The sequence below is a fragment of the Heteronotia binoei genome, chromosome 14, assembly GCF_032191835.1.
Source record: "Heteronotia binoei isolate CCM8104 ecotype False Entrance Well chromosome 14, APGP_CSIRO_Hbin_v1, whole genome shotgun sequence".
NCBI lineage: Eukaryota > Metazoa > Chordata > Lepidosauria > Squamata > Gekkonidae > Heteronotia > Heteronotia binoei.
Genome location: NC_083236.1, coordinates 67194848 through 67222589, shown reverse-complemented (window position 1 = coordinate 67222589; position 27742 = coordinate 67194848). Strand labels below are relative to the sequence as shown.

General features: G+C 51.1%; 1 protein-coding gene across 3 annotated transcripts in view; it reads left to right on the top strand.

The window, feature by feature from the left end:
* Nucleotides 1–27742, top strand: part of FBXO31 (F-box protein 31) — a 196873-nt gene that overhangs the window by 33886 nt on the left and 135245 nt on the right. For 2 of the 3 annotated variants that reach the window (XM_060254214.1, XM_060254211.1), the window contains 5 exons: nt 838–912; nt 8218–8327; nt 10058–10211; nt 11595–11944; nt 14827–15265. In XM_060254214.1, coding sequence (XP_060110197.1) covers nt 838–912; nt 8218–8327; nt 10058–10211; nt 11595–11944; nt 14827–15049 — 912 coding nt within the window. In that variant the 3' untranslated portion in view covers nt 15050–15265. Of the gene's footprint in view, nt 1–837; nt 913–8217; nt 8328–10057; nt 10212–11594; nt 11945–14826; nt 15266–27742 lie in introns of those variants that run through there. The other variant, XM_060254213.1, reaches the window with a different exon arrangement.

Sequence of the window (27742 nt, the reverse complement as noted above, 5' to 3'; positions counted from 1 at the left end):
CATATTCTGCCATTTTCTCTCTCCAGTTTTCATTGTTTGGACATTCCTCGGCTTTCCATTTGGTTGCCCATATTATTCTGGCTGCCATCAGCATGTATCTGAACTATTCACGAAGTATTCTTTCAGTTTTATCTGGTAAAATTCCCGCTAGCGTAGTCTCTGGTTTCATTCCAAAATTAATTTTAAAACTTTTTGAATCTTTGCATGTATATCTTTCTGAACCCCGCCCCACCCCCCGCAAATCTTGTTCGTCTCTACGGTGTGCCTAGACTCATCTCTTTGCATGAATTCAGTTTTCTGAAAGTCTGAAGCAGGGCTGGTGCTGGGAAATTGAAGAGCGCCAAACTTGAAACTTTTCACATTTTTAATTTACTGATTTTTAATTTTAATTTTTCAAAAAAATGTGATGTTATTTAAAAAACAGTGAGCAGAAGCGCTTGCCGGCCATGCTGGGAAGGAGGGTGGTGGGACAGGATGAGGTGGGAGGCCAAGTCACACATCGGGGAGAGGGGGTGGCTTGGCTTTGCTGAGGGCATTTTGGTGACGGGAGAGGACAAGGGGACAGTGGTCAGGAGCCAGAGTCCTGTGTCGGAGAAGGGGTGCCCAGTGGTGCGCCCTAGACGACTGCCTATTTTGCTTACTCCCATGCACCGGCTCTGGTCTGAAGGTCTTCTGAAGTTTAGCTATTTGAAACATTTTCAGATATTTACAGGCCAGCGGTAAAATTGAAGGGGGGGAGGGGTTGGGTGGCACAAGTCACGTAATCCTTGAGTTCCCACTTTCTGTGTTTTCCGGAGACTTAACGACATCGCTCCCTTGTTCTTTGATATTTTACAGATTGTGAAAAAAGATGAGTTTTCGACGAAGTGCAACCAGACGGATTATCACCGCATGGCAGGAGGAAGGCAAGAAGTAAGCCTGCTTTTGGCAGGAGTTTGTGCCGTAAACCCTGAGGGCTGCAGTGTTTATCAGTTCAGACTGTTAGGAGGCACTTAGTACGGCAGAGATAAAACCGTGTCCCCCCCCCTGCCCCCACCCTAGGCTGAGCATCAGATGGCCCTTCTAATAATCCCTGCATGTGAATTAAGTATTCATAAGTGTGGCTTGGGGGAAAGTTATCTTTCAAGGCACTGTAGTTTTCTGGTTGCTAGGGGGACACCATAAGACGTCATGACAGCTCTCTGAAACCACATATCAAATGCACATTCAGGAACAGCTAGCACTTTTTTGGCTTTGAGTAGAAAACACTTGCAAGCTTGAGTTGTGCACAGTGCTCCGAGCTTGGATTTTCCGGGCACCTGTATTTGCAAGCCAAAGGTCAGTTGCAGATTCTATATTCAGGTCTTGGCCGCTCTCCAGGTGCTCTCTACGGTGTAAGCTGCTCTGTGAATCACCAGGCGGGACGGAGTGCGGCTAAGCAGGGCGCGGCTCGATGCTCCCTTTCTGTGTGGGTTGAAGGGTGAGTGGGTAGCCAGAAACGAGAGAGCCATGCATCTCATCTCCTCCTTAAAATTTTATTTCTTTCAAAAGAAAAAGAGAGGTACAGAAGGAGAAAAGGGCAAGGGGGAAGGATAAATTCATCAATTTTCAAATTTTATAAAGAGTTAGAACAAGTAATATCGAGTAAAATCAAGACCGATTTCCCACTAGCGTTGCTCCTCCCCCTAGGCTTCTTTCCAGGCCCAGGGCTAGGGGTGCCTGCGCTCCTAAACCGAACCAGCTTCTCCGCCCCCCATTGTTATTTTCCGTGCGGGCAAAGTGTGCGGATGCACCGATGATGTCACAATGACGTCACTGTCACCCCCCCACCCTGACTTTGCCGTGGCCTCCCGAGCCTTAGGAGACCTCGGCAAAGTCTGGCAGGGCAGTGGGCACGCTTACAGCATGCTTGCTGCCCTGCCTCCCCCCCACATACACTTTGCTGTGTCCGCCCGAGCTTCGGGAGACTTTGGCAAAGTCTGGCAGCGGTGCCAGGCATGGGGAGAAGGGGGTGCCTCGTGGCGCTCCTAGGCCAAGTGGTGCCCGAAGCAGCTGCCTATTTATTTTATTTATTTAGTAGGCTTATATTCCGCCCTTTCCCATAAAGCGCCGGCCCTGCTTCTGTTTTCCCCCCAGCTCAAGTGATCAATTTCCCACCAGTTGATCCGCGGGTGCATATTGAGCCGTGGCAACTTCCTTCTCTCTTTTCTTTTTCTTCTTCCTTTAAGAACATAAGAACATAAGAGAAGCCATGTTGGATCAGGCCAATGGCCCATCCAGTCCAACACTCTTTGTCTCATAAGAACATCAGAGAAGCCCTGTTGGATCAGGCCAATGGCCCATCCAGTCCAACACTCTGTGTCACATAAGAACATCAGAGAAGCCATGTTGGGTCAGGCCAATGGCCCATCCAGTCCAACACTCTGTGTCACATAAGAACATCAGAGAAGCCATGTTGGGTCAGGCCAATGGCCCATCCAGTCCAACACTCTGTGTCACAGAAGAACATAAGAGAAGCCATGTTGGATCAGGCCAATGGCCCATCCAGTCCAACACTCTGTGTCACAGAAGAACATCAGAGAAGCCATGTTGGGTCAGGCCAATGGCCCATCCAGTCCAACACTCTGTGTCACATAAGAACATCAGAGAAGCCATGTTGGGTCAGGCCAATGGCCCATCCAGTCCAACACTCTGTGTCACAGAAGAACATAAGAGAAGCCATGTTGGATCAGGCCAATGGCCCATCCAGTCCAACACTCTGTGTCACAGAAGAACATCAGAGAAGCCATGTTGGGTCAGGCCAATGGCCCATCCAGTCCAACACTCTGTGTCACATAAGAACATCAGAGAAGCCCTGTTGGATCAGGCCAATGGCCCATCCAGTCCAACACTCTGTGTCACAGAAGAACATAAGAGAAGCCATGTTGGATCAGGCCAATGGCCCATCCAGTCCAACACTCTGTGTCACAGAAGAACATAAGAGAAGCCATGTTGGATCAGGCCAATGGCTCATCCAGTCCAACACTCTGTGTCACATAAGAACATAAGAGAAGCCATGTTGGATCAGGCCAATGGCTCATCCAGTCCAACACTCTGTGTCACATAAGAACATAAGAGAAGCCATGTTGGATCAGGCCAATGGCCCATCCAGTCCAACACTCTGTGTCACACAGTGGCCAATATATGTGTGTGTGTGTATATATACACACATACACACACACACACATGCTAATAGCCACTGATGGACCTCTGCTCCATATTTTTATCTAATCCCTTCTTGAATCTGGCTATGCTTGTAGCCACCAGCACCTCCTGTGGCAGTGAATTCCGCATGTTAATCACCCTTTGGGTGAAGAAGGACTTCCTTTTATCCGTTTTAACCCGACTGCTCAGCAATTTCATTGAATGCCCATGAGTTCTTGTATTGTGAGAAAGGGAGAAAAGGACTTCTTTCTCTACTTTCTCCATCCCATGCATAATCTTGTCAACCTCTATCATGTCACCCCGCAGTCGACCTTTCTCCAAGCTAAAGAGCCCCAAGCTTTTTAACCTTTCTTCGTAGGGAAAGTGTTCCAAACCTTTAATCATTCTAGTTGCCCTTTTCTGGACTTTTCCCATTGTTATAATATCCTTTTTGAGGTGCGGTGACTAGAATTGCACACAGTACTCCAAATGAGACCGCACCATCGTTTTTTACAGGGGCATTATGATACTGTTTGGTGTAGATTAAAAATATATAGATGTGGTTTTGTATGAACACAGATATTAAAAATCCAGAATTTCCCACTAAATAGTAGGATTTTGTAGTATATCAAAAAGTGTGTAGACTTTAAAGGTAACATGTGCTACTTTTGGATACTTGCAGGTATAATGAATTATATATTTTTTTTTCGTTCTTGATGTAGTAATAAATGTACTCTGCTCTTTTATTTTCTGTACCTTATCCCTGATCCTTCCCTCAATTCCCTAATCTTCCCTGTTAAAACTTAATAAAACTTGTTTATACCCCTGAGCCTTGGCAACTTCCAGCTCCCTGGGCTGTTTTGAGATGCTCTCTCTTGAGGATCACGTTGCCACACGGAGAACTGGAGGTTGCTGCAGTTGGAGGCTGTTGTTGTACAACAACACAAGAATGTGCCTGCAGAGCAGCTAGTGGGAAATCCATCGCTTGCTCTGAGGAAAACAGAAACCTGGGGCGGAGCAAGGGTAGTGGGAAATTGGTCCAACTGTTTTAGTTAAAATACATAATTCCCATGTTCTCGTCTCACCGTGAACTTGGGCCCCCTGTCCCCCCCAGGGGAGGGACGGTGGCTCAGCGGTAGAGCATCTGTTTGGGAAGCAGAAGGTCCCAGGTTCAATCCCCGGCATCTCCAAAAAAGGGTCCAGGCAAATAGGTGTGAAAAACCTCAGCTTGAGAACCTGGAGAGCCGCTGCCAGTCTGAGAAGATGATACTGACTTTGATGGACCAAGGAGGGTCTGATTCAGTAGAAGGCAGCTTCATATGTTCTATTACTAGGGGAGGGACAGTGGCTCAGTGGTAGAGCATCTGCTTGGGAAGCAGAAGGTCCCAGGTTCAATCCCCGGCATCTCCAAAAAAGGGTCCAGGCAAAATGGTGTGAAAAACCTCAGCTTGAGAACCTGGAGAGCCGCTGCCAGTCTGAGAAGATAATACTGACTTTGATGGACCGAGGGTCTGATTCAGTAGAAGGCAGCTTCATATGTTCATATGTCCATCTCTAGCAAACCACTTCTGAGACTCCAGGGAGGACTTTATACATTCTCTTTTTGAAAGTGTTTCTCCCCACCCCTCCCTGGCACCCATGCTGGAACCGAAGCTGCATTTCTGGGTCTGTTGACATCCGCCTACCCCCTCCGGGCTCATGCCAGGCTGCTGTCTTCCACTGCCCGCTGAAACAGATGCATGCCCACTACAGGGGGGATCAAAATGCCTGCCGGCTGTGCCTGAGGACTCGGCTTGGGAGGAGGGCCAGGAGGGACTGAAGATGCAGGATTAATGCTACAGGGCTGCTACGCTCAGGTGGCAGGTGCTTGCTGGACAGGGCTAGCGCGTGGGAGTAGGCGACCTAGGGAATTGCCTAGGGCGCCAGCTCCCCGCAGGGGCGGAGGGCGGGTGCCCCTCCTCGCTCGCATCGTCCCTGAGCCTGCGACTGGACGCTGAGGGGTCAGAGGAACTCCCCTGCCCCTCACGGCCCAGAAACAACGGCGCTTTCAGGCTTCGGCAAGGCCTGAAAGCGCCACTCATTGTTTCTGGATGCTGAAGGGTCGGAGGAACTCCCCTGCCCCTCAGGGCCCAGAAACAGCGGCGCTTCAGTGACTGACGTGATGACGTCACCTCTGGATGACATCATCATGCTGCGCATGTGCGAAAATCTCCCCCCCCCCATGGGAGGGGTGTGGGCGCATGTTGGGGTTCTGCCTCGGGTGACAGAACCCCACGCGCCGGCCCTGTTGCTGAAAGAGCTGCTCATTGTTAAGGGGCAGACGGAGGAGGAGGTCCTCTCTCTGGCAGTGGAGGCGGGAAAGCGTGGCTCACCAGGGAAATCTCGTTGGAATGAAATCGTTGACTCGCATCTCGGAGCAGCCGGGGTTCATTGTAGTGCGGAATCAACAACTTAATCAACAACAGCTTATTATAGCATTGGAGAAAGTCCAGAAAAGGGCAACTAGAATGATTTAAGGGCTGGAACACTTTCCCTATGAAGAAAGGTTGAAACGCTTGGGACTCTTTAGCTTGGAGAAACGTCGACTGCGGGGTGACATGATAGAGGTTTACAAGATAATGCATGGGATGGAGAAAGTAGAGAAAGAAGTACTTTTCTCCCTTTCTCACAATACAAGAACTCGTGGGCATTCGATGAAATTGCTGAGCAGACAGGTTAAAACGGATAAAAGGAAGTACTTCTTCACCCAAAGGGTGATTGACATGTGGGATTCACTGCCACAGGAGGTAGTGGCGGCCACAAGCATAGCCACCTTCAAGAGGGGTTTAGATAAAAATATGGAGCAGAGGTCCATCAGTGGCTATTAGCCACAGTGTGTGTGTGTGTGTGTATATAATTTTTTTTGCCACTGTGTGACACAGAGTGTTGGACTGGATGGGCCATTGGCCTGATCTAACATGGCTTCTCTTATGTTCTTATGTTCTTAAGTCTCCTAAAACCGTTGTCTTTTATATTACTCCATCTTCAATTAACAGCGTTGGAAAAAAAACAAACTTTGGGAACCGCTGGCGTCTGTGAGAGTGTGACTAGATATAAAGAGAGTGAATGGTGAGACAAGCACGGCTGCTTTGTAAACAGTATAAGAATACCAAGAGAGAAGCCACTGTGGAGTATGCAATACAAACACAAGTTACAGTGACAAATAACTGTGTAAGAAATGATACAATAAAGTCCCATACAAAACCACAGTCTCTTCTCCTTATTCAGAATTCATAAGGAAGTCCACGCTATTCTTGTTCTCGAAGGACTTGCAACCTGTAAAAATTCGATATCACCGTATCCACTGTGTAATGAAATTCCCTGGACAAGTTGTGGACTTCCACCACACCTGTTTCAATTCCTTTATCAACGAGGGATATTTCACAGCTTCGAATGATCCTCAATATCCAAAGCTCTAGAAACCAATTCTTAGGGACACAAAGTCTCCAATACGTTTTATTTATTGATTTGATTTGATTCGATTTGATTTATATCTCGCCCTCCCCACCGAAGCAGGCTCAAGGTGGCTCACAGCATAAAATCTCTATGCTGGCACACTCTCAAAGCCATTGGTGAAGAAGACGACGACGACATTGGATTTATATTCTGCCCTCCACTCAGGAGTCTCGGAGTGGCTCACAATCTCCTTTATCTCCCTCCCCCACAACAGACACCCTGTGAGGTGGGTGGGGCAGGAGAGGGCTCTCACAGCAGCTGCCCTTTCAAGGACAACCTCTGCCAGAGCTATGGCTGACCCAAGGCCATTCCAGCAGCTGCAAGTGGAGGAGTGGGGAATCAAACCCGGTTCTCCCAGATAAGAGTCCGCACACTTAACCACTACACCAAACTGGCTCTTTCAACCACCCTTTCAAGGACAACCTCTACCAAAGTTATGGCTGACCCAAGGCCATTCCAGCAGCTGCAAGTGGAGGAGTGGGGAATCAAACCCCAGTTCTCCCAGATAAGACTTAACCACTACACCAAACTGGCTCTTTCAACCACCCTTTCAAGGACAGCCTCTGCCAGAGCTCTGGCTGACCCAAGGCCATTCCAGCAGCTGCAAGTGGAGGAGTGGGGAATCAAACCCGGTTCTCCCAGATAAGAGTCTGCACACTTAACCACTACACCAAACTGTCTCTCTCATGGTGAGCATGTGCCACCATAGGGAAAACTTATTGGAGACTTTGTGTCCCTAAGAAGTCGTTTCTAGAGATTTGGATATTGAGGATTGTTGTATATGTGGTTAGAATTGTATCTATAAGCTGGAGTTCTTGCCTGGCTCACTGGGGCCTTGAAGGACAGAGCTTGGGAGACTCGGGAGCAGGAGGCAGCAGGATCCAAACCCTGCTGCTCTGCTCCAATCAAGAGCCCCCGACTGGTTTGAATGGTCCACTCACAGGCAGCGTGGGAACTTTGGGTGTGTGTATATAGAGAGGGCCCTGCGGCCCAAGTTTTCAGTCTTCGTAGGCAGTGCTATACCATGCTGTATTCAATAAAACAGTTATGTTCACTACCACCTCGCCTCATTACTGTATAGAGCCCACGATATTGTAAGGATCATTCGAAGCTGTGAATATCTCTGGCGATACGGGATCTTTTTCCTTCTCATTGCATGAAGTTATCCGTTGGCAAGCTCCTTTTGTGATCGAGTTTTATCGCATCAGTGGTTGCAAGTCCTTCGAGAACAAGAACAGCGTGGACTTCCTTATCAATTTTGAATAAGGAGAAGAGACTGTGGTTTTGTATGGGACCTTATTGTATTGTTCATTACATAGTTACGTGTCACAATAGGCTGCTGGCTGCGTTCGTGTCGCTTTGTAAGCTGGCCTGTCTTCTCCCACAGAATTCGGAAGTTTGTAGTTCCGCGAACGGGATTGGCGAGGAGGTGGGAGGCCAGGCCTTGCTGAATGAATAGGGCAGTGCACCGAGGCGTTCCTGGAGTGCCGTCAGAGGGCTCTTTGGTGCCAGAGCAGCTGTGATTGATCGGCTCTGCTTCTTGCAATTTGGTGCCCGCAGGAATTCCGGACGTGGCTGCGGGAGGAATGGGGGCGGACTCTGGAAGACATCTTTCACGAGCACATGCAAGAGCTCATCTTGATGAAGTTCATCTACACCAGTCAATATGAGTAAGCGGGTGAGAGGGACAGTTTTGGGGATGCCGGATCCTGTACGTATCCTGTACTCACCAGTACAGTCCACAGAACTTCCCCCTTGATAAAGCATCTTCCCGGACAGTTCTGTTGCAGGCAGTGTTCCCTCTCTCTCTCTCTCGGCTTGGCTTCGCGAACGAAGATTTAAGAAGGGTGCAATAGTCCACGTTTGCTGCAGGCTCGCTGGTGGCTGACAAGAGTGTTCCCTCTAAGCTTTCTCTAAGGAGAGCCAGTTTGGTGTAGTGGTGAAGTGTGCGGACTCTTATCTGGGAGAACCGGGTTTGATTCCCCTCTCCTCCACTTGCACCTGCTGGAATGGCCTTGGGTCAGCCAGAGCTCTTGCAGAGGTTGTCCTTGAAAGGGTGGTTGAAAGAGCCAGTTTGGTGTAGTGGTGAAGTGTGCGGACTCTTATCTGGGAGAACCGGGTTTGATTCTCCACTCCTCCACTTGCAGCTGCTGGAATGGCCTTGGGTCAGCCATAACTCTGGCAAAGGTTGTCCTTGAAAGGGCAGCTGCTGGAATGGCCTTGGGTCAGCCATAGCTCTCTTATCTGGGAGAACTGGGTTTGATTCCCCACTCCTCCACTTGCAGCTGCTGGAATGGCCTTGGGTCAGCCAGAGCTCTGGCAGAGGTTGAAAGGGCAGCTGCTGTGAGAGCCCTCTCCAGCCCCACCCACCTCACAGGGGGTCTGTTGTGGGGGAGGAAGGAAAAGGAGATTGTGAGCTGCTGTGAAACTCTTCGGAGTGGAGGGCGGGATATAAATCCAATATCTTCTTCTTCTAAGCTGAATTAGTGTGAACTAGCTCACAATTTTTTAGCCTCCGGCTCACACATGTTTGTCTTTGCTCAGGAAGGCTGGCCCCAGAGCACACTCATTGATGCAGGAGCTCACAGCTTTAATGCCAGGAGCTCACGAAGTAGAATTTTTGCTCTCGAGACTCCACAGCTTAGAGCAGGGGTGTCGAACTCATTTTGTTATGAGGGCTGAATCTGACCTAAATGAGACCTGGCTAGGCCATGTCAGGCCAGGCCTTGTGTGTACTTATTATTAGTAGCAGAGATATAAACTTTATAAAGGACACAGACAAACACAATTTAAGATTATTTTTTTAAAAAAAACATGCTTAAAACTTTAGCACTCCTTGGTCTTAAAGGTGCTTTCTTTGTATTTCTTCCATGGGATCCAGGGAACTGGGCAAAGGAAACTCTGGCTCTTTCCTTCTTTCTCCAGGGAACCAGGAGGGAGAGGAGCCTTAGCCAATAGAAGAAAGAGAGGCTTGACTCAGTAGATCTGCCGTGTGATTGAATGAGTCTGGCAAAGCAATCTCTGACCACCCCCACCTTCCTCCCCAAGGGAGGAGCCTCAGCCAATGGAGAAAATAGAGGCTTTGCTCTGTAGCGCCTGTACAATTGAGCAAGCCTGGCAAAGCAAGCTGTTATGCAGAAGGAAGCAAGAGAGAGGGGGAAGGAAGCAGATGATAGTCACTCGGGGGCCTGATAGGAGCCCTCCAGGGGCCTGATTCGGTCCCAGGGCCACATGTTTGACACCCCTGGCTTAGAGAAGAAAAGCTCTCCTGAACAACTCAGTTTTACATAGTTTGTGGAATAACAGAAACCCAGGTGTGTGTATGTATTGTTTTAAGTAATGTAGTGGATTCTGAAATGGCCTGTATACATAGACCTGTGGTTTTGTTTTTACATTTCAGCAACTGTTTGACATACAGGCGCATCTACCTACCTCCGTGTAGCCCCGACGACCTAATCAAGCCAGGGCTTTTCAAGGGCACCTATGGGAGCCACGGCCTTGAAATAGTGATGCTTAGTTTCCATGGGAAAAAGGCCAAAGGGACTAAAATAACAGTGAGTGTCGAGTCTCCCTATTTCCTGGGGTCCCAGGCTGATTGCTTGCTGGGAGGGGAGGTGGGGTTGAACCGGATGGATTGTGTGGCCCAGAGGAGAGAGCGGTGGAAGAGGAAGCCAGTAGTCTGGCTACTTTAGGCGGGGAGGATGAAGGGAAAGGAGCGAATGTTTAGCCTGGAGAGGAGGCGGCTCAGAGGTGATAGGATCACCTTCTTAAAGTACTTGAAGGGCTGTCCTATAAAGGATGATACGGAATTGTTGTCTGCGGCCTCAGAAGGTAGGACCAGAACTAATGGGTTGAAATTAAATCAGAAGAGTTTCCGGCTCAACAAGAGGAACTTCCTGATTGTTAGAGCGGTTCCTCAGTGGGACAGGCTTCCTCCTCGGGAGGTGGTGGGCTATCCTTCCTTGGAGGTTTTTGAACAGAGGCTAGGTGGCCATCTGGCAGCAATGAAAATCCTGTGAATTTAGGGAGAGGGGTTTGTGAGTTCTCTGCCTTGTGCAGAGGGTTGGACTGGATGACCCTGGAGGTCCCTACCACTCTAAATTCTGTAATTCTAAGTTTCCACAGGCTTCCTCCTTGGGAGGTGGTGGGCTCTCCTTCCTTGGAGGTTTTTAAACAGAGGCTGGATGGCCATCTGACAGCAATGAAGATCCTGTGAATTTAGGGGGAGGCGTTTGTAAGTTTAGAGCGGTTCCTCAGTGGAACAGGCTTCCTCCTCGGGAGGTGGTGGGCTCTCCTTCCTTGGAGCTTTTGAAACAGAGGCTAGATGGCCATCTGACAGCAATGAGGATCCTGTGAATTTAGGGGCAGGTATTTGTGAGTTTCCTGCACTGTGCAGGGGGTTGGACTAGATGGCCCTGGAGGTCTCTTCCAATTCTATGATTCTATGACTGTTAAGAGCGGTTTCTTAGTGGAACAGGCTTCCTCCTCGTGAGGTGGTGGGCTCTCCTTCCTTGGAGGTTTTGAAACAGAGGCTAGATGGCCATCTGACAGCAATGAGGATCCTGTGAATTTCGGGGGAGGGGTTTGTGAGTTTCCTGCATTGTGCAGGGGGTTGGACTAGATGACCCTGGAGATCCCTTCCAAGTCTATGATTCTATGAATGTCGGGGGGCAAAAGAAGTATAGGAAAGGCCTTTATGGTTCAAGATGGGGCTCCTCTGAGAAGGGAAGGAGAGAAAGGAAAGGGAAAGAAATAAGAGAAACTACTCAACGAGCTCCGGAACGGAAAGGACAAAAGCAGCAGTGAAGCAAGAGGTGGAAATGATCTGCCTTCCTTACCAGAGCCAGTCAAGCACTGGAGAGGGCAACCATTGGTACGAAGGCCTCCCATTCATAGCACAATCGCTCTGCCTTCTTCCCTGCCCGTCTCCACTCCAGGGCGACCCCAACATCCCAGCCGGCCAGCAGACCGTGGAGATAGAGCTGGCTCATCCCATCCGCCTGCCCGACATCGAAAGCCTGAGCAACCTCAGCGAGCTCTCCCGGATCGTCCTGGAGGTGCAAGAGCAAGTGAGGCGGGAGCAGCAGTGGCAAGAGGAGGGCGCCCCGGAGGGCAGGGAGCCGGAGGAAGAGGGGCGGCCCCAGCCGGCTGCATCCTCCCCGGCGGAAGAAGTCGGGGCGGAGGCCTCTGCCTCCGGAGAAGGGCCCCCGCAGCCTCCGCAGCCCTTCGTCCTCCCAGGGGGGATCGCGTCGAGGAAAGAGGACTACCCGCGGACCTGCAGAGCGTGGTAAGCGCCCCCCCCCCCCGGCCAGTTGTTGGTGCGTTCCAGCCTCAGTCTGTGTTCTCTGGAAATGTCTCTTGCTTAGGATGGGGCTGCTCAGGCTTGCCAGACTTCAACTCTCCGCCACCCCCCCAAAAATATCCTTGTGCTTTGGTGCACGATTCGCTGGGAGTCTCTTGCTTGATCTGGGGCTCTAAATAAATAAATAGCCAGTTCGGTGTAGTGGTTAAGTATGTGGACTCTTATCTGGGAGAACCGGGTTTAATTCCCCACTCCTCCACCTGCAGCTGCTGGAATGGCCTTGGGTTAGCTACAGCTTTCGTAGGAGTTGTGCTTGAAAGGGCAGCTTCTGGGAGTGCTCTCTCAGTCCCACCCACCTCACAGGTTGTCTGTTGTGGGGGAGGAAGGGAAAGGAGATTGTGACCGCTCTGAGACTCTGAAATTCAAAGTGGAGGGCAGGATGTATATCTGGGATAACTGGATTTGATTCCTCACTTCTCCACTTGCAGCTGCTGGAATGGCCTTGGGTCAGCCATAGCTCTTGCAGGAGTTGTCTTTGAAATGGCAGCTGCTGCAAGTGCTCTCTCAGCCCCACCCGCCTCATGGTGTCTGTTGTCGGGGAGGAAGGCAAAGGAGATTGTGAGCCGCTCTGAGACTCTGCGATTCGGAGTATAGGGCGGGCTAGAAATCCAATATCATCATCTTCTTCTTGCATTCAAGGAGATGACCTTGGGCTGTTTTGGGTGCGTAGAGAGACGATCGTCCTGGGCCTTCTTGTGGCAAACCCATGAGATGCGCTTTAAGTAAAAATAGGAAGGAGGAAAGGGTACCAGTCGTTTTAAAATGCTGCGTTTTTCTCATGGGTAATATGAAAATGTGACATTAGGGCAGGGGTGGCCAAGCTGTGGCTCTTGGGGGAGGGACGGTGGCTCAGCGGTAGAGCATCTGCTTGGGAAGCAGAAGGTCCCAGGTTCAATCCCCGGCATCTCCAAAAAAGGGTCCAGGCAAATAGGTGTGAAAAACCTCAGCTGGAGACCCTGGAGAGCCGCTGCCAGTCTGAGTAGACAATACTGACTTTGATGGACCAAGGGTCTGATTCAGTATAAGGCAGCTTCATATGTTCTTTCACAAATATTTTGTGGCTCTCAAAGCCCCCACCACCCCGCTGGCTGGCTTGGAGAAGGCATTTGTCTCTTTAAATCACTTCACCAAGCCAGCTGGCCGCTTGGCAAATGTATTTAAAGTTGCTTTCTTTCCATCTCTTCCTTCCTCCCCCTCTATTTTCCTCCTTTCCTCCCTCGCTCTCTGTTTTGCGGCTCTCAAACATCTGGCATTTCTTTCGTATGGCTCTTGCATTAAGCAAGTTTGGCCACCCCTGCATTAGGGGAAGGGGCCATGTCTCAGTGGGACAGCCTCTGCTTGGGAGGCAGAAGATCTCAAGTTCTTTCCCTGGCATCTCCAGTTAAAAGGGTCAAGTGGTAGGTGATGAACATATGAAGCTGCCTTATACTGAATCAGACCCTCAGTCCATCAAAGTCAGTCTTGTCTACTCAGACTGGCAGCGGCTCTCCAGGGTCTCAAGCTGAGGTTTTTCACACCTATTTGCCTGGACCCTTTTTTGGAGATGCCAGGGATTGAACCTGGGACCTAAAAGACCTCTGCCTAAGACCCTGGAAAGCTGCTGCCTGTTTGAAGAGGCAACACTGACAGTGACGGGCCAACAGTGGAAGGGGCCGTAGCTCAGTGGGAGAGCATCTGCCTGGCATATGCTGAAGGTCCCAGGTTCAATCCCCGCCATCTCCAGTTGAAAAGGATCTGGCAGGAGGTGACGGGAAAGACCTCCGCCTGAGACCCTGGAGAGCCATGAAGTGCGGCTGTGGCTCGGTGGCAGATCCTCTGCCTGGCATGCAGAAGGTCCCAGGTTCAATCCCCGGCATCTCCAGTTAAAAGAACCAGGCAGGAGGTGATGGGAAAGACCTCAGCCTGAGAGCCATGGAGAGAGGCCGTAGCTCAGTGGCAGAGCATCTGCTTGGCATGCAGAAGCTCCCAGGTTCAATTCCCGGCATCTCCAGTTAAAAGGACCAGATAGTGGGTGATGGGAAAGACCTCTGCCTGAGACCCTGGAGAGCCATGAAGTAGGGCCGTGGCTCAGTGGCAGATCCTCTGCCTGGCATGCAGAAGGTCCCAGGTTCAATCCTTGGCATCTCCAGTTTAAAAGGACCAGATGATGGTGATGGGAAAGACCTCTGCCTGAGACCCTGGAGAGCTGCTGCCAGTCTGAGTAGACAAGGCTGACCTTGCTGGACCGAGGGTCTGGTCCAGTAGGCCAAAAATGTTTTATTGCTCTTCTAAGACAAGTGCAATGGCCTGGTGGGACTCTCTCTGCTTTTTATTTAATCTCTTCTTCGATTTATATCTCGCCCTCCCTGTCAAAGTAGGCTCAGGCCGGGTGGGGGGATGTTCCTATCAGCCATTATGGTGGTGATGAGGTGGTGGGCTCTCCTTCCTTGGAGGTTTTTCAACAGAGGCTAGATGGCCCTCTGACAGCAATGAAGATCGTGTGAATTGAGGGGGAGATGTTTGTGAGTTTCCTGCATTGTGCAGGGGGTTGGACTCGACCCTAGAGGTTCCCTTCCAACTCTATGATTAACAACCTGAGGTCATATGAATAGAAGAGACTTTAGAACTGAAGGGAAAGCCAAAAGTGGTGGAATTTGCATGCAGTGGGACTGGACCAGTGGATCTGATGAGGTGTGGTGGAAAGAGGCCCCGTCTCTGAGCATTGCTAGAGAAGGGCAGGTATCAGAGCGCTCTCGTTTGTCAGGCTGAGGTCGCAGTCCCCCAGGGAAGGGTCTCTCACTGCCTTCTTCGTGTGCTTCTCCGCTCAGCTTCTACGGCACCGGGCTCATCGCGGGCCACGGCTTCACCAGCCCCGAGAAAACCCCCGGCGTCTTCGTCCTGTTCGACGACGACCGCTTCGGCTTCATCTGGCTCGAGCTGCAGTCCTTCAGCCTCTACAGCCGCATCAAGGTCGCCTTCCAGAACGCGGAAGCCCCGTCCCGGGAGGCTTTTGACGACATGTTGAAAAACATTCAGCTGCTGACGTCCTGATGGGGGCTGCGGGGGTGCCGGAGGAAGAGAGGCCGCTTTCCCACAACCCCCCCCCTCCGATCGGCACGCCGCATGCACTCCCTTGCCCACAGAGCCTTTTTACCGACGTGTACACACCCCTTCGAGCATTAACTATATTTCCCCCAGCCTGTTCTGTATAGTTTGTAATATAGCTCTGTATATTTGAGAGGCGGCCCGTCGAAGGGCTGGCGAGCATGTTTGTGCAGTGTCTTTTTTTGTTTTTAAAGGCTGGTGTTTTGAGTGGGGAGAACAAGGCCAGCCGCTCGGCCGGCAGTGTAAATAATTGAATTGAATCATTCTTCAGAGTGTATATTAAAACTGACAGCCCGCTGGCGATCTCCCTGGGCCGGCTAGCTGCTGTCTTGGGTGATTTTGTTGTACCCTCTGGCTTTTCTGAACAACCGTCGCTTTAGAATTGCAATTGTTTTTCAGAAAAGGCTGAGCGGGCCGCTGTCTATAAATAGAGCTGAAACTCTGTCCCCACCACACCTCCTCCCTCTCCCCGCCCAGTATAAATAGGAGAATAAAACCTTGCATGGCTTTAGTACCTTCCAGGGCCGGACAAGGAGACGACGTATGTCGCTTCAAGGGCTTGGGCGTTGGTGAAAGCGAATAGCGGGAGGGGTCTCTTGCTCTCTGGGGGTCACTTTGCCCTCTCTGCTGAGTCAGGAGGAAGGCAGGGGGTGAGCAAAGGGGCTGATGGGACACTGGGCTTCCCCCCCCCCCCCCCAGCTCTGAACCTGCGACATAAGGTCACCAAACGGCTTGGAGGGGGCAGACCCTTTCTCTCTGTGGTGAATGTCCTTTGCGTCTCCTCTCTCTTCCAAATCAGCCACATGTGCCTCTTGAACTGTGGGAGTTCCCAGGGTCTCTCTTTGCCGTTTGCGTGAGAAAGAGCTACTCAGTCGAGGGCTGTCATACTCACTCATAACAAGCGTCCGGGAGCTTGGGGGGGGGGACTTAAGAAAAGACAGTGGTGATGGACAGCGTTCAGTAGGTCCAGTCACGCTCTAGTTCCACCTGAACCACATGTTCCTGGTAGCCGTAGCCTTTCTCCTCCCGTGCAGACACTGTGAAACGCAACCGGTGCCTGGGGGCCTGGTCTCGGACCCGACCCGCTTCCCGCAGGCCTTATCGCAGGCGGCTTGGACCTCCCCCTCCACTTGGGTCCCCTTTTAGTCATCTAAAGAGCCAGCTTGGTGTAGTGGTTAAGTGTGTGGACTCTTATCTGGGAGAACCGGGTTTGATTCCCCACTCCTCCACTTGCACCTGCTGGAATGGCCTTGGGTTAGCCATAGCCCTGGCAGAGGTTGTCCTTGAAAGGGCAGCTGCTGTAAGAGCTCTCTTAGCCCCACCCACCTCACAGGGTGTCTGTTGTGGGGGAGGAAGGTAAAGGAGATTGTGAGCCGCTCTGAGACTCTTCGGAGTGGAGGGCGGGATATAAATCCAATATCATCTTCTTCATCATCTCTCCCCCTTTTAAGCAGCTGGAGCTTGCAAACGCAAGGATAGTTTTTCTTCTCCCCTGCTGCTCGCGCCCTGCCGTTAGCCTCTGAGGCCCCCCCCCCACCAAATCCTCTGCAAAACGTTAAAGTCCAACAGCCCCCAGGAGGCGAAAGGGAAGGAGGCCCAAGTTCTGACTGGCATGCGCTCGTGAAGTCATTGTCTGAATCCACCAAGCCACCCCTTGCCAGAGCAATACCTCCACCGCTGTTCTTATCTTTTGTCGTGCCTTGCCATGTTAGATGCCCATCGAGAGTCCCACGCTTCCCCCCCACCCGCCCTGCAAAACACAGGCTTGTAGGAGCATCTCCCATCCTGAAGCGAATCATCTTTTCCTGGGCTTTGGGAAAAAGAACTTGTCCTCGGCGGTGATACCCTCACTGTCATGAAGTGCATGCGTAGCTGTAACATGCACAGAAACCCAAAGGCTCACGGCTACCAATTCTTGGCAGAAGACCATTTCACAAAATAGAGGGTGTAATTCTTCAGAAATTCCAGAAGCGCAATATAAACATTAAAAAAACCCCACAATTTCACATCTGTTTGTTCTTACATCCTTCATTTTGACCCGACAAACTCCCTGGCCGTCTTGGGAGGAGTCAGCGCCTTTGACTCAAAATGCTTTTGAATGGAGCGTAGATATATGAAGATTTGCACGACTCCAGTACGAGCGTGTGAGGAAGCCTCCGTGTGAAACGGCCGGCTCCAGCTTGCGGCCCCGTGACCGACTCATGAAATTGAGGTTCAGCTTCGATGCCACTGGCAATCTCTGGGCACTGGACGTTGCCTCTGAATCGCTGGAGTGACTGCAGTGGAATTAATTGTGTTTTGAACTGCTGCTTTGCAGTGCCCCGGGTTCACCGGGAGTTTTGTCGGGTCAAAGTGAAGGATATGAGAACAAACAGATGTGAAATTGTGTCTTTGTAACGTTTATATTGCACTTCTGGAATTTCTGAAGAATTACACCCTTTATTTTGTGAAATGGTCTGCCAAGAATTGGCAGCCGTGAGCCTTTGGGTTTCTGTGCTTCTTTTCCACGGCCGCCTCTTGTTGCTTGTGCTTAGCTGTAAGTGCATCAAGCGAGAAGAGCTGTCGTTTGTATGAAGGAGCCACGTCGCCTGCGCAGGGCTTGGGTCACATTGCACTCCTCGGGTCCCTTAACGACCCCCCCCCTTCCCGTGAGCAGTCAGTTCATCCCTTTGCCGGAGTGGGATGCAAAAAGTATCCCACGAGTAGATGAGGGGCAACTCATAAAACCAATCGAACGAGAGGGGAACGGAGGGCAGGGATAGGGCGACGAGGGAAAAGGAGGGACTCGGGGGAAACAGGAGGGGATTGTAGGAATGGGGGGCAAGCTAAGGCTTGGGAGTTCGTAGGAGGCCAAGTGAACAAGAGGACGAAACGGATGGAGGGTCGGCCAGAGCAGGTACTCTTCTCAGTTCGGGAGGGAAGCCTTGAGGGCAACGCAGAGGAAAACCCAACCCAAGCGGCCCTGCCCGTCTCACGTTCGGAGTGACTCCAGCGGAGGTGGCTGTGCTTCTCACAGGGCCGGATTAACAATTAGGCCAAGTAGGCACTGGCCTATGGGCCCCCACGCCTTTAAAGGCCCCGGCTGGCTCACCCATGGTTTCCCCCCTGCTTGCAGCCCTCCTGGCCTGCCCGCGCAGCCAGCAACTGAGCCGCTCTTCGCCCGACTCGCCTGGCACAGCTGCTGCCGGCGGCGTCGCCAAGTTTGCCTCTCTCTGCCTCTCCCCCACAGCTTTGTCAAAGGGGCTTTGGAGAAGGGGCCTGCAGGCTGCAGCGGGTGGTAGAGTGGGAACTCTGGGATAATTTGCAAGGGAGCCCCCAAGATTTTGACTGCCTCGGGGCCCCCACAGGGTTTAATCCGGCACTGGCTTCTCAGCTTGATGGAAGGAGGTTCCTAGGCGCCGTCTGTCGCTGGTCCGGTGAGCTTTATCCACTCCTCGCAGAGCCAGAGGGGTGTCGTGTGGCGGCAGCAGTGTCCACAGGCTGATGTGCTCTCGGGATCCCAGCGCTCGGGCAGAACCAGATCTCCATGCTTTTTTGGGGGGAGGGGGCAAAATTAAAAAATGACGCCCCCTTATGGGCCCGTTGTATCTTATGGGCCCATAGAATAGAATGGACTCCATACCCAATTTGGTGCCCACCCCCTCTACCCCTCCCTAGATGCAGCCCTGCGCTCAGGCAGCCTTAAGCCACATCCCCCCCCCCACTTTGTAGCTCTGCTGCAGAGTTGTGTGGAAGCCTTTGAGACATTTGCCCAGAAGGTCGAAGGAAGTGCGGAAGTGGTTTCATTTTTAAAGCCAGGTGGATTCTGCAGTGCAGCTTTTGGAGAAAGGGAGGTGTAGCTTGGCCTTCATCTGCGGTCTCTCCGGTTCGCATGATAGCTCAGCTCTGCCGCCGAACGGAGAGCAAACTTTGAAAAACGTTTTCATTCGCTAACGTTGATCCAACAGGACGCAGCTCCTGAGATGCTCCCGGCGGTTTCGATGCGTTCACAGAGGGAGCGGCAGTGGGCTGTCTGGAACCTTTTGCAAACAGGGCAGGGATAGAAAATGGTAGAGACTGGCGCACAGAGGTTGCCCAGGAGCTGAGATCTGTGGTTTGCGGTGCAGGAAGTGGGAGGGGAGATCTGCCCATTTGGCCTTCTTCGTGCTCTCTGCTTAACTTTTGTTTGTTTTGCTTTGTGCTGTTCTCCTGGAAGGCCGGCATGGCAGAAACGGCACAAACAGATTGCAGCGGTCTCCCAAAAATGGGCATGCAGCTGTAGGAAGCTTTGTTCGGGGGGGGGGAGCGCTATCCCCCGTACGGGTTTGGAGGGCAGGGAAATTGCTTCACGAGGAAGAGGCAGATATCGACTCGACTCTTTTGGGCTTCTTTCGTCAACGAAACTCTAGAGTCATCCATGGATCCAGGCGAACCCTGTGGTTTTGTTGCCATACAGCAATAGGCGTGGGCGTGAGGGAAAAGCCATCTGGGGGCTCTTGGTAGCCCTTGGAGGTCTCGTTCTGCTGTGCAGCTGGGATCAGGACCACTGCCGCAAGCCGTCTCCATCCCGTGAAAGTGCAGAATTGATTTTGCCCAGCAGCCCACTGAAGGATAGCATTGGGAAACGTTACCGTGGTTTAGCTAGTCATGTTTTGTTTATTTGCAATTCTTAAATACCAGACTATCCATCAGTCTGACTGGTGACGGTGGGGGCTTTTATTTTGTGGGAATCCCAGCAGGGTGAGATGCAATTCCTTGTAGAATTTCTAGAGGGGAGGAAAGGAAAGGTCCCCTGTGCAAGCACCAGTCGTTTCCGACTCTGGGGTGACGTTTTCACAACGTTTTCACGGCAGGCTTTTGACGGGGTGGTTTGCCATTGCCTATAAGCGACCCCGTGGCACAGAGTGGTAAAGTAGCAGTACTCTGCTCACGACCTGAGTTCTAACCCAGTGAAAGCTGGTTCAGGTAGCCGGCCCAAGGTTGATTCAGCCTTCCATCCTTCTGAGGTTGGTAAAATGAGTACCCAGCTTGCTGGGGGGAAAGTGTAAAAGAGTGGGGAAGGCAATGGCAAACCACCCCGTAAAAAGTCTGCCGTGAAAATGTTGTGAAAGCAACGTCACCCCAGAGTTGGAAACGACTGGTGCTTGCACAGAGAACCTTTCCTTTCCTTGCCATTGCCTTCCCCAGTCATCTACACTTTCCCCCCAGCGAGCTGGGACTCATTTTAGCAACCTCTGAAGGATGGAAGGCTGAGTCAACCTCGAGCCGGCTACCTGAAAAACCAGCTACTGCCGGGGATCGAACTCAGGTCGTGAGCAGAGCTTAGGACTGCAGTACTGCAGCTTCAACACTCTGTGCCCCGGGGCTCTTAGAGGGGAGGAAGGTGGTTCTGTTTTGCCCTGCTTCTTCTGGTATATTCTTTTCCTCTTCCTTTAGCCAGTTTGGTGTAGTGGTTAAGTGTGCGGACTCTTATCTGGAAGAACCGGGTTTGATTCCCCACTTCTCCACTTGGACCTGCTGGAATGGCCTTGGGTCAGCCGTGGCTATCTCAGGAGTTGTCCTTGAAAGGGCAGCTGCTGTGAGAGCCCTCCCAGCCCCACCCATCTCACAGGGTGTCTGTTGTGGGGGGATAAGATAGAGGAGATTGTAAGCCTCTCTGATTCACAGAGAAGGGCGAGGTATAAATCTGCAGTTGTCTTCTTCTTCTTTTAGGGAAATAGTTTCACCGGGTAGCTGCAGTAAAACATAATGCAAGCCCAGTAGCGCCTTACAGACCAACAAGCGTTTCTTGGTAGAAATGTTCCAAAAGTCAGAACTCCTCCCCTGAAATTCTTGTTATTTAAGGTGCTACAGACTCAAATCTAATGCTGTTAGGGAAAAGGACTCCTTTTGACCTATTGGGGGAGCAAATGAAGGGGTCCTGTTGGAAGGACACCGTAGGGATGGAATGTAAACCTGCTGCCCCCCCCCCCGGCCTTTGAGAATCGGGTCCACTCCTCTCTACCAAGCATGACTCTGTATCGGCGTTCCCCAGCCGGTGTATCTGTTCTAGCCATGCTGAACACGATCTGAAAGAGAGAGGTGGGCTCTTTTGTGTCTGTGAAGTGCCGCTTTCCTGCTTGGAGGGGCTCGCATCCCCGCTTTGGATCGAGGCTGCATGTGTAAATGGGAAAGGCAAGCATAGTGGTGGATGAATGCCTGCAAGATGCAAGGTCGCGTGCTTGAGCTGTCTTTCCAGAGGAGGGCGGGCAGGGTCTCGCGTTGAGCACTTTTGGTGCCTTCGATTCCAGAAACCAGAGGGTGTGCAGTCTTTGCCTCTGCGGGGCCGGCAGCTCTTTTCAATAGCATAGTTCCATCGGATCTTCAAACACCAGTGTTGCTGTGCTGGACTTGGGAGCGGGAGTTCCTTTTGTCTTTCTCTGTAGCTTGTGCACGCGCGAGATGCAGTTTGCAGGAGACTCCCGAGACGGACCCATCCATCTTGCTGCTTCCACATCTTCGGAGCGGTGCTTCTCTGTCAAGGCACTAGAGGGGTGCTGCGGTCTGAATACCGTGGGGCTGATCCATGGGGAGAAGAATGAAGGTGCCTTGTATGTTCTCTCCCCCCCCCCTCCCCACTGGGACTTCCCACCACCTTGCTTCTTGTGGCCAAGACCCGGGGGTCCAGTTCAAGAAGCCAACGTTGGGCCGCTTTCTGGGGGCCAGCTTCCCTACTCGCTTCTCGTTGCCCAGCGACCCTTTTCTGATTTCCAATGATAAAAATAAAAAGGTTTTGAGAACAGGAGGCTTCTTTTTTATCATTCCAGACCTCCTGAAGTCTGGTGGTTTCTCGTTCGCATGAAGCATCCGCCGGACGTGCGGAAGATCCCAGGTTCGGTTCCCAGCAGCATCTTCGGTTCGAAGGACCGCGGAGCAGGCGATGGGGAAGACCTCAGCCTGAGACCTTGGAGAACTACTGGCCTTGATGGACCGATTGCCTGATCCAATATAAGGCGGCTTTTGTATGTGTGCCGCTCCAACATCAGACCTCGTTTTGGTCCGGAGCTCACAGGCACGGAGCTCCAGAAGCTCTACATTTTATTGTGCTCTTTCTTTTTTGTGAGCCGCCCCGAGGCTGCCTCGGCAAGGGGCATGGCGGGGTATAAATCTAATAAATCTAATATTTACCCGCCCCCCCCCCTATTTGCTCTGAGAATTTTGCTGAACTCTTAAGATTGGACAAACTCTAATATTTTCCCCCCACAAAAAACCAAAACATAAAGCAGACAGAAATCTTCCTCATGCCACTGTGGCCACATAGGAAAAAGGTCATTTGAAAAGTATGCTGGGGGTAAAGTATTATTATGGCAATTATAATTCAAGAAGCATTTGAAGGCAGATTTAAGGTTGATATAATTTAATGCACCTTCCGGTGATGTCGGGATGTGTGTGTGTGGCGTATGCAAATGAGTTATGCAAATGAGGTGTGCTAATGAGCTCTGGCATCTCTTTTTCTATGAAATGACCTGTTCGGCTGTATCAGGGTTACCTTCTTTTCGAGGATCAGGACACTGAACTGACCTTCACGTTGCCTTGGGGCGGGACTTCCTTTCAGTCCAGAAGAAAGGACCAGCCTGAAGGTTCTGCAGCTAGCATCTGAGCCCCACTTCCCTTCTCTTTGAGACTTTCCCTTCTGGTTTTTGGGCAAGTCCGAAGACAGATAGGAGCAGGCTCCCCTTGAAATTACCAGGCTTCGGTGATGACCCGGGCTCTCACTAAAACGCCTCCAGAGCAGGCTGGGTGGCAAGTAACCGTTGCTGGATTATCCTAGCGGGGTTGAGATGCTGCCGCTGTTGTGTCTGAAGGCGTGCGCATGCCCACAAAAGCTTATACCTTGAATAAAAATGCGTTGGTCTCAAAGGTGCCACCGAATTGGAACTTTTTTGTTTCATCTGTCCTTTTGTTGCACTCTACAGACATAATGGCATTCAGCAGGGGGCGCTCTTTTGCTGAGAACTGCAAGCGGACGTCCTCCATTCGTTTAAACTATTCCTAAATACGAATTTGAGCAGACTTCGGAAGATGGTGGAAGACAGGAGGGCCTGGCGTGACTCGCAAAGAGTCGGACTCGACTGTGCGACTGAACAACAACAAACGGAAGCATTCCCACCCCACCCTCCCTTCCTGCCCCCAGTAGGTTTTAAACTAACTTGAATTCTGAACTACCAACAATATTGGGTGCTGTGATTTCCTATGTTGTCAAGTTGAATTGAAGAAGCGTTCTGTTGGCAGCCATGAGAGAACTGTTGCATTCCGCCCCCCCTCGTTCTTTTAGGGAAATCAAGCCGCTGTACATGGTTCTCCCACCCTGTATCATCTGCACAACAGCCCTGCAGGGTGGGTTACACTAAGTCAGCTGATAGGTTTCGGGGCTGAGCAGAGATAGAAGCCAGGACTCCCCAGTTTCAGTCTTAATGTTATAGCTTTACAAGATTATTCATGGGATAGAAAAGGCAGAGAACTTTTCTCCCTTTCTCACAATACAAGAACTCGTGGACACTCAAATTGCTCAGCAGTCGGGTTAGAACAGATAAAAGAAATTCACTGCCACAGGAGGTGGTGGCAGCTACATGCATAGCCAGCTTCAAGAGGGGATTGGATAAACATCTGGAGCAGAGGTCCATCAGTGGCTATTCGCCACAGGCTATTGATGGAACTCTGTCTGGGGCAGTGATGCTCTGTCTTCTTGGTGCTCGGGGGAGGGGGGCGAAACTGGGCTTCTAGTGTCCTGGCCCCACTGGTGGACCTCTTGAAGGCACCTGGGTTTTGTTTGTTTTTTGGCCACTGGGTGACAGTGTTGGACAGGATGGGACATTGGTCTGATCCAACATGGCTTCTCTTATGTTCTTATTCTACCACAGTGTCTCCTGAAGACTTAAAAGTACTAGAAAAATCCTGAAACCCCAGCATTCAAAGAGCAGTTGATAAAAAATTTGGAGATTCCTTAAATAGGCATGTTAACTAACAAAGGGTACAGAAGAGGCAGATCCAGCTCTATGAGTGAAGAAAGTGAAATTTATGGCATCTTGAATATACCGTATAATTACAGAAAGATCAGACTACAGAGATTAGTTCCCCGTGGAGAAAAACTGCTACTTTAAGCTCTTGGCCCTGACCTGGATAGCCCAGGCAAGCCCGATCTCAGAAGTTAAGCAGCCCGACAAGTGCTTGGATGGGAGACCTCCTTGAAACAACAGAACCAAGAGGCAGGAGCGCACAATAGAGGCGCCTCTTTGAACCCCGGGCCCCAGTAGGGCTTGCCAGAAGTCAGCCATGACTTCCAGACCTGTGTGTTTACGCCCACAAAAAATGCCCCCTGAAATGTAGACTCTTGCAGTATCACAACCAATACTTCTTCTAAACTGTGGAGTCTTGTAAGCAAAAATTCTGGTTTGTGAGCTACTGACATAAAAGTTGTGAGTGACTGCATAAATGAGTTTGGCTCTGGGGCCGTCCTTCCTGATTCAGCTGGCCTGGTAACTCCTGTCCACTCAGCCCTCGAGCGGCTCTGCTTTAGGTTTTGCTGCCTTCATCGAGGATTCCTTTTAAAAAACGTATTTGTTATTTATAGTTTGCCTTTCTCCCAGAGCCCTGTGGTGCAGAGTGGTAAAGCTGCAGTTGGAGCCCTCTGCTCACGACCTGAGTTCGATCCCGGCGGAAGCTGGTTCAGGTAGCCGGCTCCAGGTTGACTCAGCCTTTCATCCTTCCGAGGTCGGTCAAAGGAGTACCCAGCTTGCTGGGGGGAAAGTGTAGATGACTGGGGAAGGCAATGGCCAAAAAAAGGTAAAGGTAGTCCCCCTGTGCAAGCACCAGTCGTTTCCCACTCTGGGGTGATGTTGCTTTCACAACGTTTTCACGGCAGAATTTTTAGAAGAAGAAGGTGAAGATATTGGATTTATATCCCGCCCTCCACTCCGAAGAGTCTCAGAGCGGCTCACAATCTCCTTTCCCTTCCTCTCCCACAACAGACCCCCCTGTGAGGTGGGTGGGGCTGAGGGCTCTCACAGCAGCTGCCCTTTCAAGGACAACCTCTGCCAGAGCGATGGCTGACCCAAGGCCATTCCAGCAGGTGCAAGTGGAGGAGTGGGGAATCAAACCCAGTTCTCCCAGATAAGAGTCCGCGCACTTCACCACTACACCAAACTGACTCTCTTTTACAGGGTGGTTTGCCACTGCCTTCCGCAGTCTTTTACACTTTCCCCCCAGCAAGCTGGGTACTCATTTTACCAACCTCGGAAGGATGGAAGGCTGAGTCAACCATGGGCCGGCTTCCGTCGGAATCGAACTCAGTTCATGAGCAGAGAGTTCAGACCACAGTACTGCAGTACTTCTGCTTTACCACTCTGTGCCATGGGGCTGCAATGGCAAACCACCCCGTAAAAAGTCTGCCGTGAAAACGGTGTGAAAGCAGTGTCACCCCAGAGTCGAAAACGACTGGTGCTTGCACCTTTACCTTTTTTTTTTCTCCCAGAGACTCAGAGGGGCTTACAAAGAGTAAGTCAATACAATCAACATACCGGGACATTGAATAAGCACTGCATTAGAAGAAGAATTGCAGATTTATACCCCGCCCTTCTCTCTGAATCAGAGACTCAGAGTGGCTTACAATCTCCTGTATCTCCTCCTCCCACAACAGACACCCTGTGAGGTGGGAGGGGCTGAGAGGGTTCTCACAGCAGCTGCCCTTTCAAGGACAACACCTACGAGAGCTCTGGCTGACCCAAGGCCATTCCAGCAGCTGCAAGTGGAGGAGCGGGGAATCAAACCCGGTTCTCCCAGATAAGAGTCCGCACACTTAACCACTGCACCAAACTGGCTCTTTCAACCACCCTTTCAAGGACAACCTCTGCCAGAGCTATGGCTGACCCAAGGCCATTCCAGCAGCTGCAAGTGGAGGAGAGGGGAATCAAACCCAGTTCTCCCAGATAAGAGTCCATGCACTTCACCACTGCACCAAACTGGCTGTAGCTGTCTGGGACCCACCAGAAAGAACTGCAGCACAGCATTAAGTTTGGATGCGACACATCAAGTCTTACAGGGACAACATCGATCCTACTTTGCCAGTCAAGAGGCTGGATGTACTCCTGGATGCCTTCTTGCCAGTGGAAGCCCAGGTCACAAATACTGCCAGGCTGGCATTCTTACAACTGACCCTACCTGTCTCGCCCCATCCTAGCCGTAGTAATCCACACAACAGTCACCTCTAGACTTGATTACTGTAACTCGCTCTATGCAGGGCTGCCGTTGAAGCTGATCCGGATGTTACAGCTTGTTCAGAGTGCAAAGGCTAGGGGTCCTTTTGAGGACACACACACAGCCTGTGCTTTGCCAGCTGCACTGGCTTCAGGTTGAGTACTGGTCTTGACCCTTAAGGCCCTAAATTGGGTGTCGATTCGAACTCATTTGTTATGAGGACCAGATCTGACATAAATGAGACCTTGTCGGGCCAGGCCGTGCGTGTCATGAAATGTAAGGCCAGGCAGCAGAGATATAAACTTTATCATAAAGGACAGAGACAAAGATTTTTAAAAAGCTTCAAATAAAATACGCTTAAAACATTCGCACTCGTAGGTCTTAAGGGTGCTTTCTTTGTATTTCTCCCATGGGATCCAGGGAACTGGGCAAAAGAAGATCTTTCCTTCCTTTCCCAGGGGATTTGCAGTTCACCGTCTGCCTATAGCAGGGGTCCTCAAACTTTTTAAACGGGGCCAGTTCACTGTCCCTCAGACTGTTGGAGGGCCGGACTGTTGTGGTGGCTGCCATTACTGTACAAGGCCGTGGGCCGTCAATTCTCCGTCTTCGGCCTCTCTCTCCCTTCCCCACACCACACACCCCAGCCTGGGAACTCACCTCACCTCGGTATCGCCTCACACTCTGTCTCTGCTGCCTCAGCCCAGTGCCGGAAGTGTGCATTGCTAACACGAGTTTAGGTCGAACGTCACTTCCGGTCTGATTTTACCATAACCCGGCAGGCCACATAAACGTCCTCAGCGGGCCGCATCTGGCCCGCGGGCTGTAGTTTGAAAACCCCTGGCCTATAGGCATGGACAGTTACCTTCCACTTCAATGTATCCGAGGAAGTGTGCCTGCACAGGAAAGCTCACAGAAGGGGGGAAATAAAAGGTCTTGGTTGGTTGGTCTTCAAGGTGCCCTGGCCCCATTCTTTGTTCCTGCTGCTTGCAACCAGCAGGCCGGAGCACACTTCATCAGACGAGGAATCCAGCACAGCGAGCAAAGCCATACAGAGCTGAGCAGAGCCATACAGAGCTGGTAGGCAGTGACCCAGAATGCTACATGGTACAGAACCAAGACAGTGAAATAAAATTATCTGGTAGGCAGTGGTTTAGAATGTAAAATGGTACAATGACACACTAGTAAAATTAACAAATTGAGCAAACCCTTGATCTGAGCAGCACGAGCGTGCGAAAGCAACAAAACAGCAGCATGACAAAATGTGAGATTGTCTGTCAATGACAACGGGAGATGGGTTCATAGAATTGGAAGGGACCTCCAGGGTCATCTAGTCCAACCCCCTGCACAATGCAGGAAACTCACAAACACCTCCCCCTAAATTCACAGGATCTTCATTGCTGTCAGATGGCCATCTAGCCTCTGTTGAAA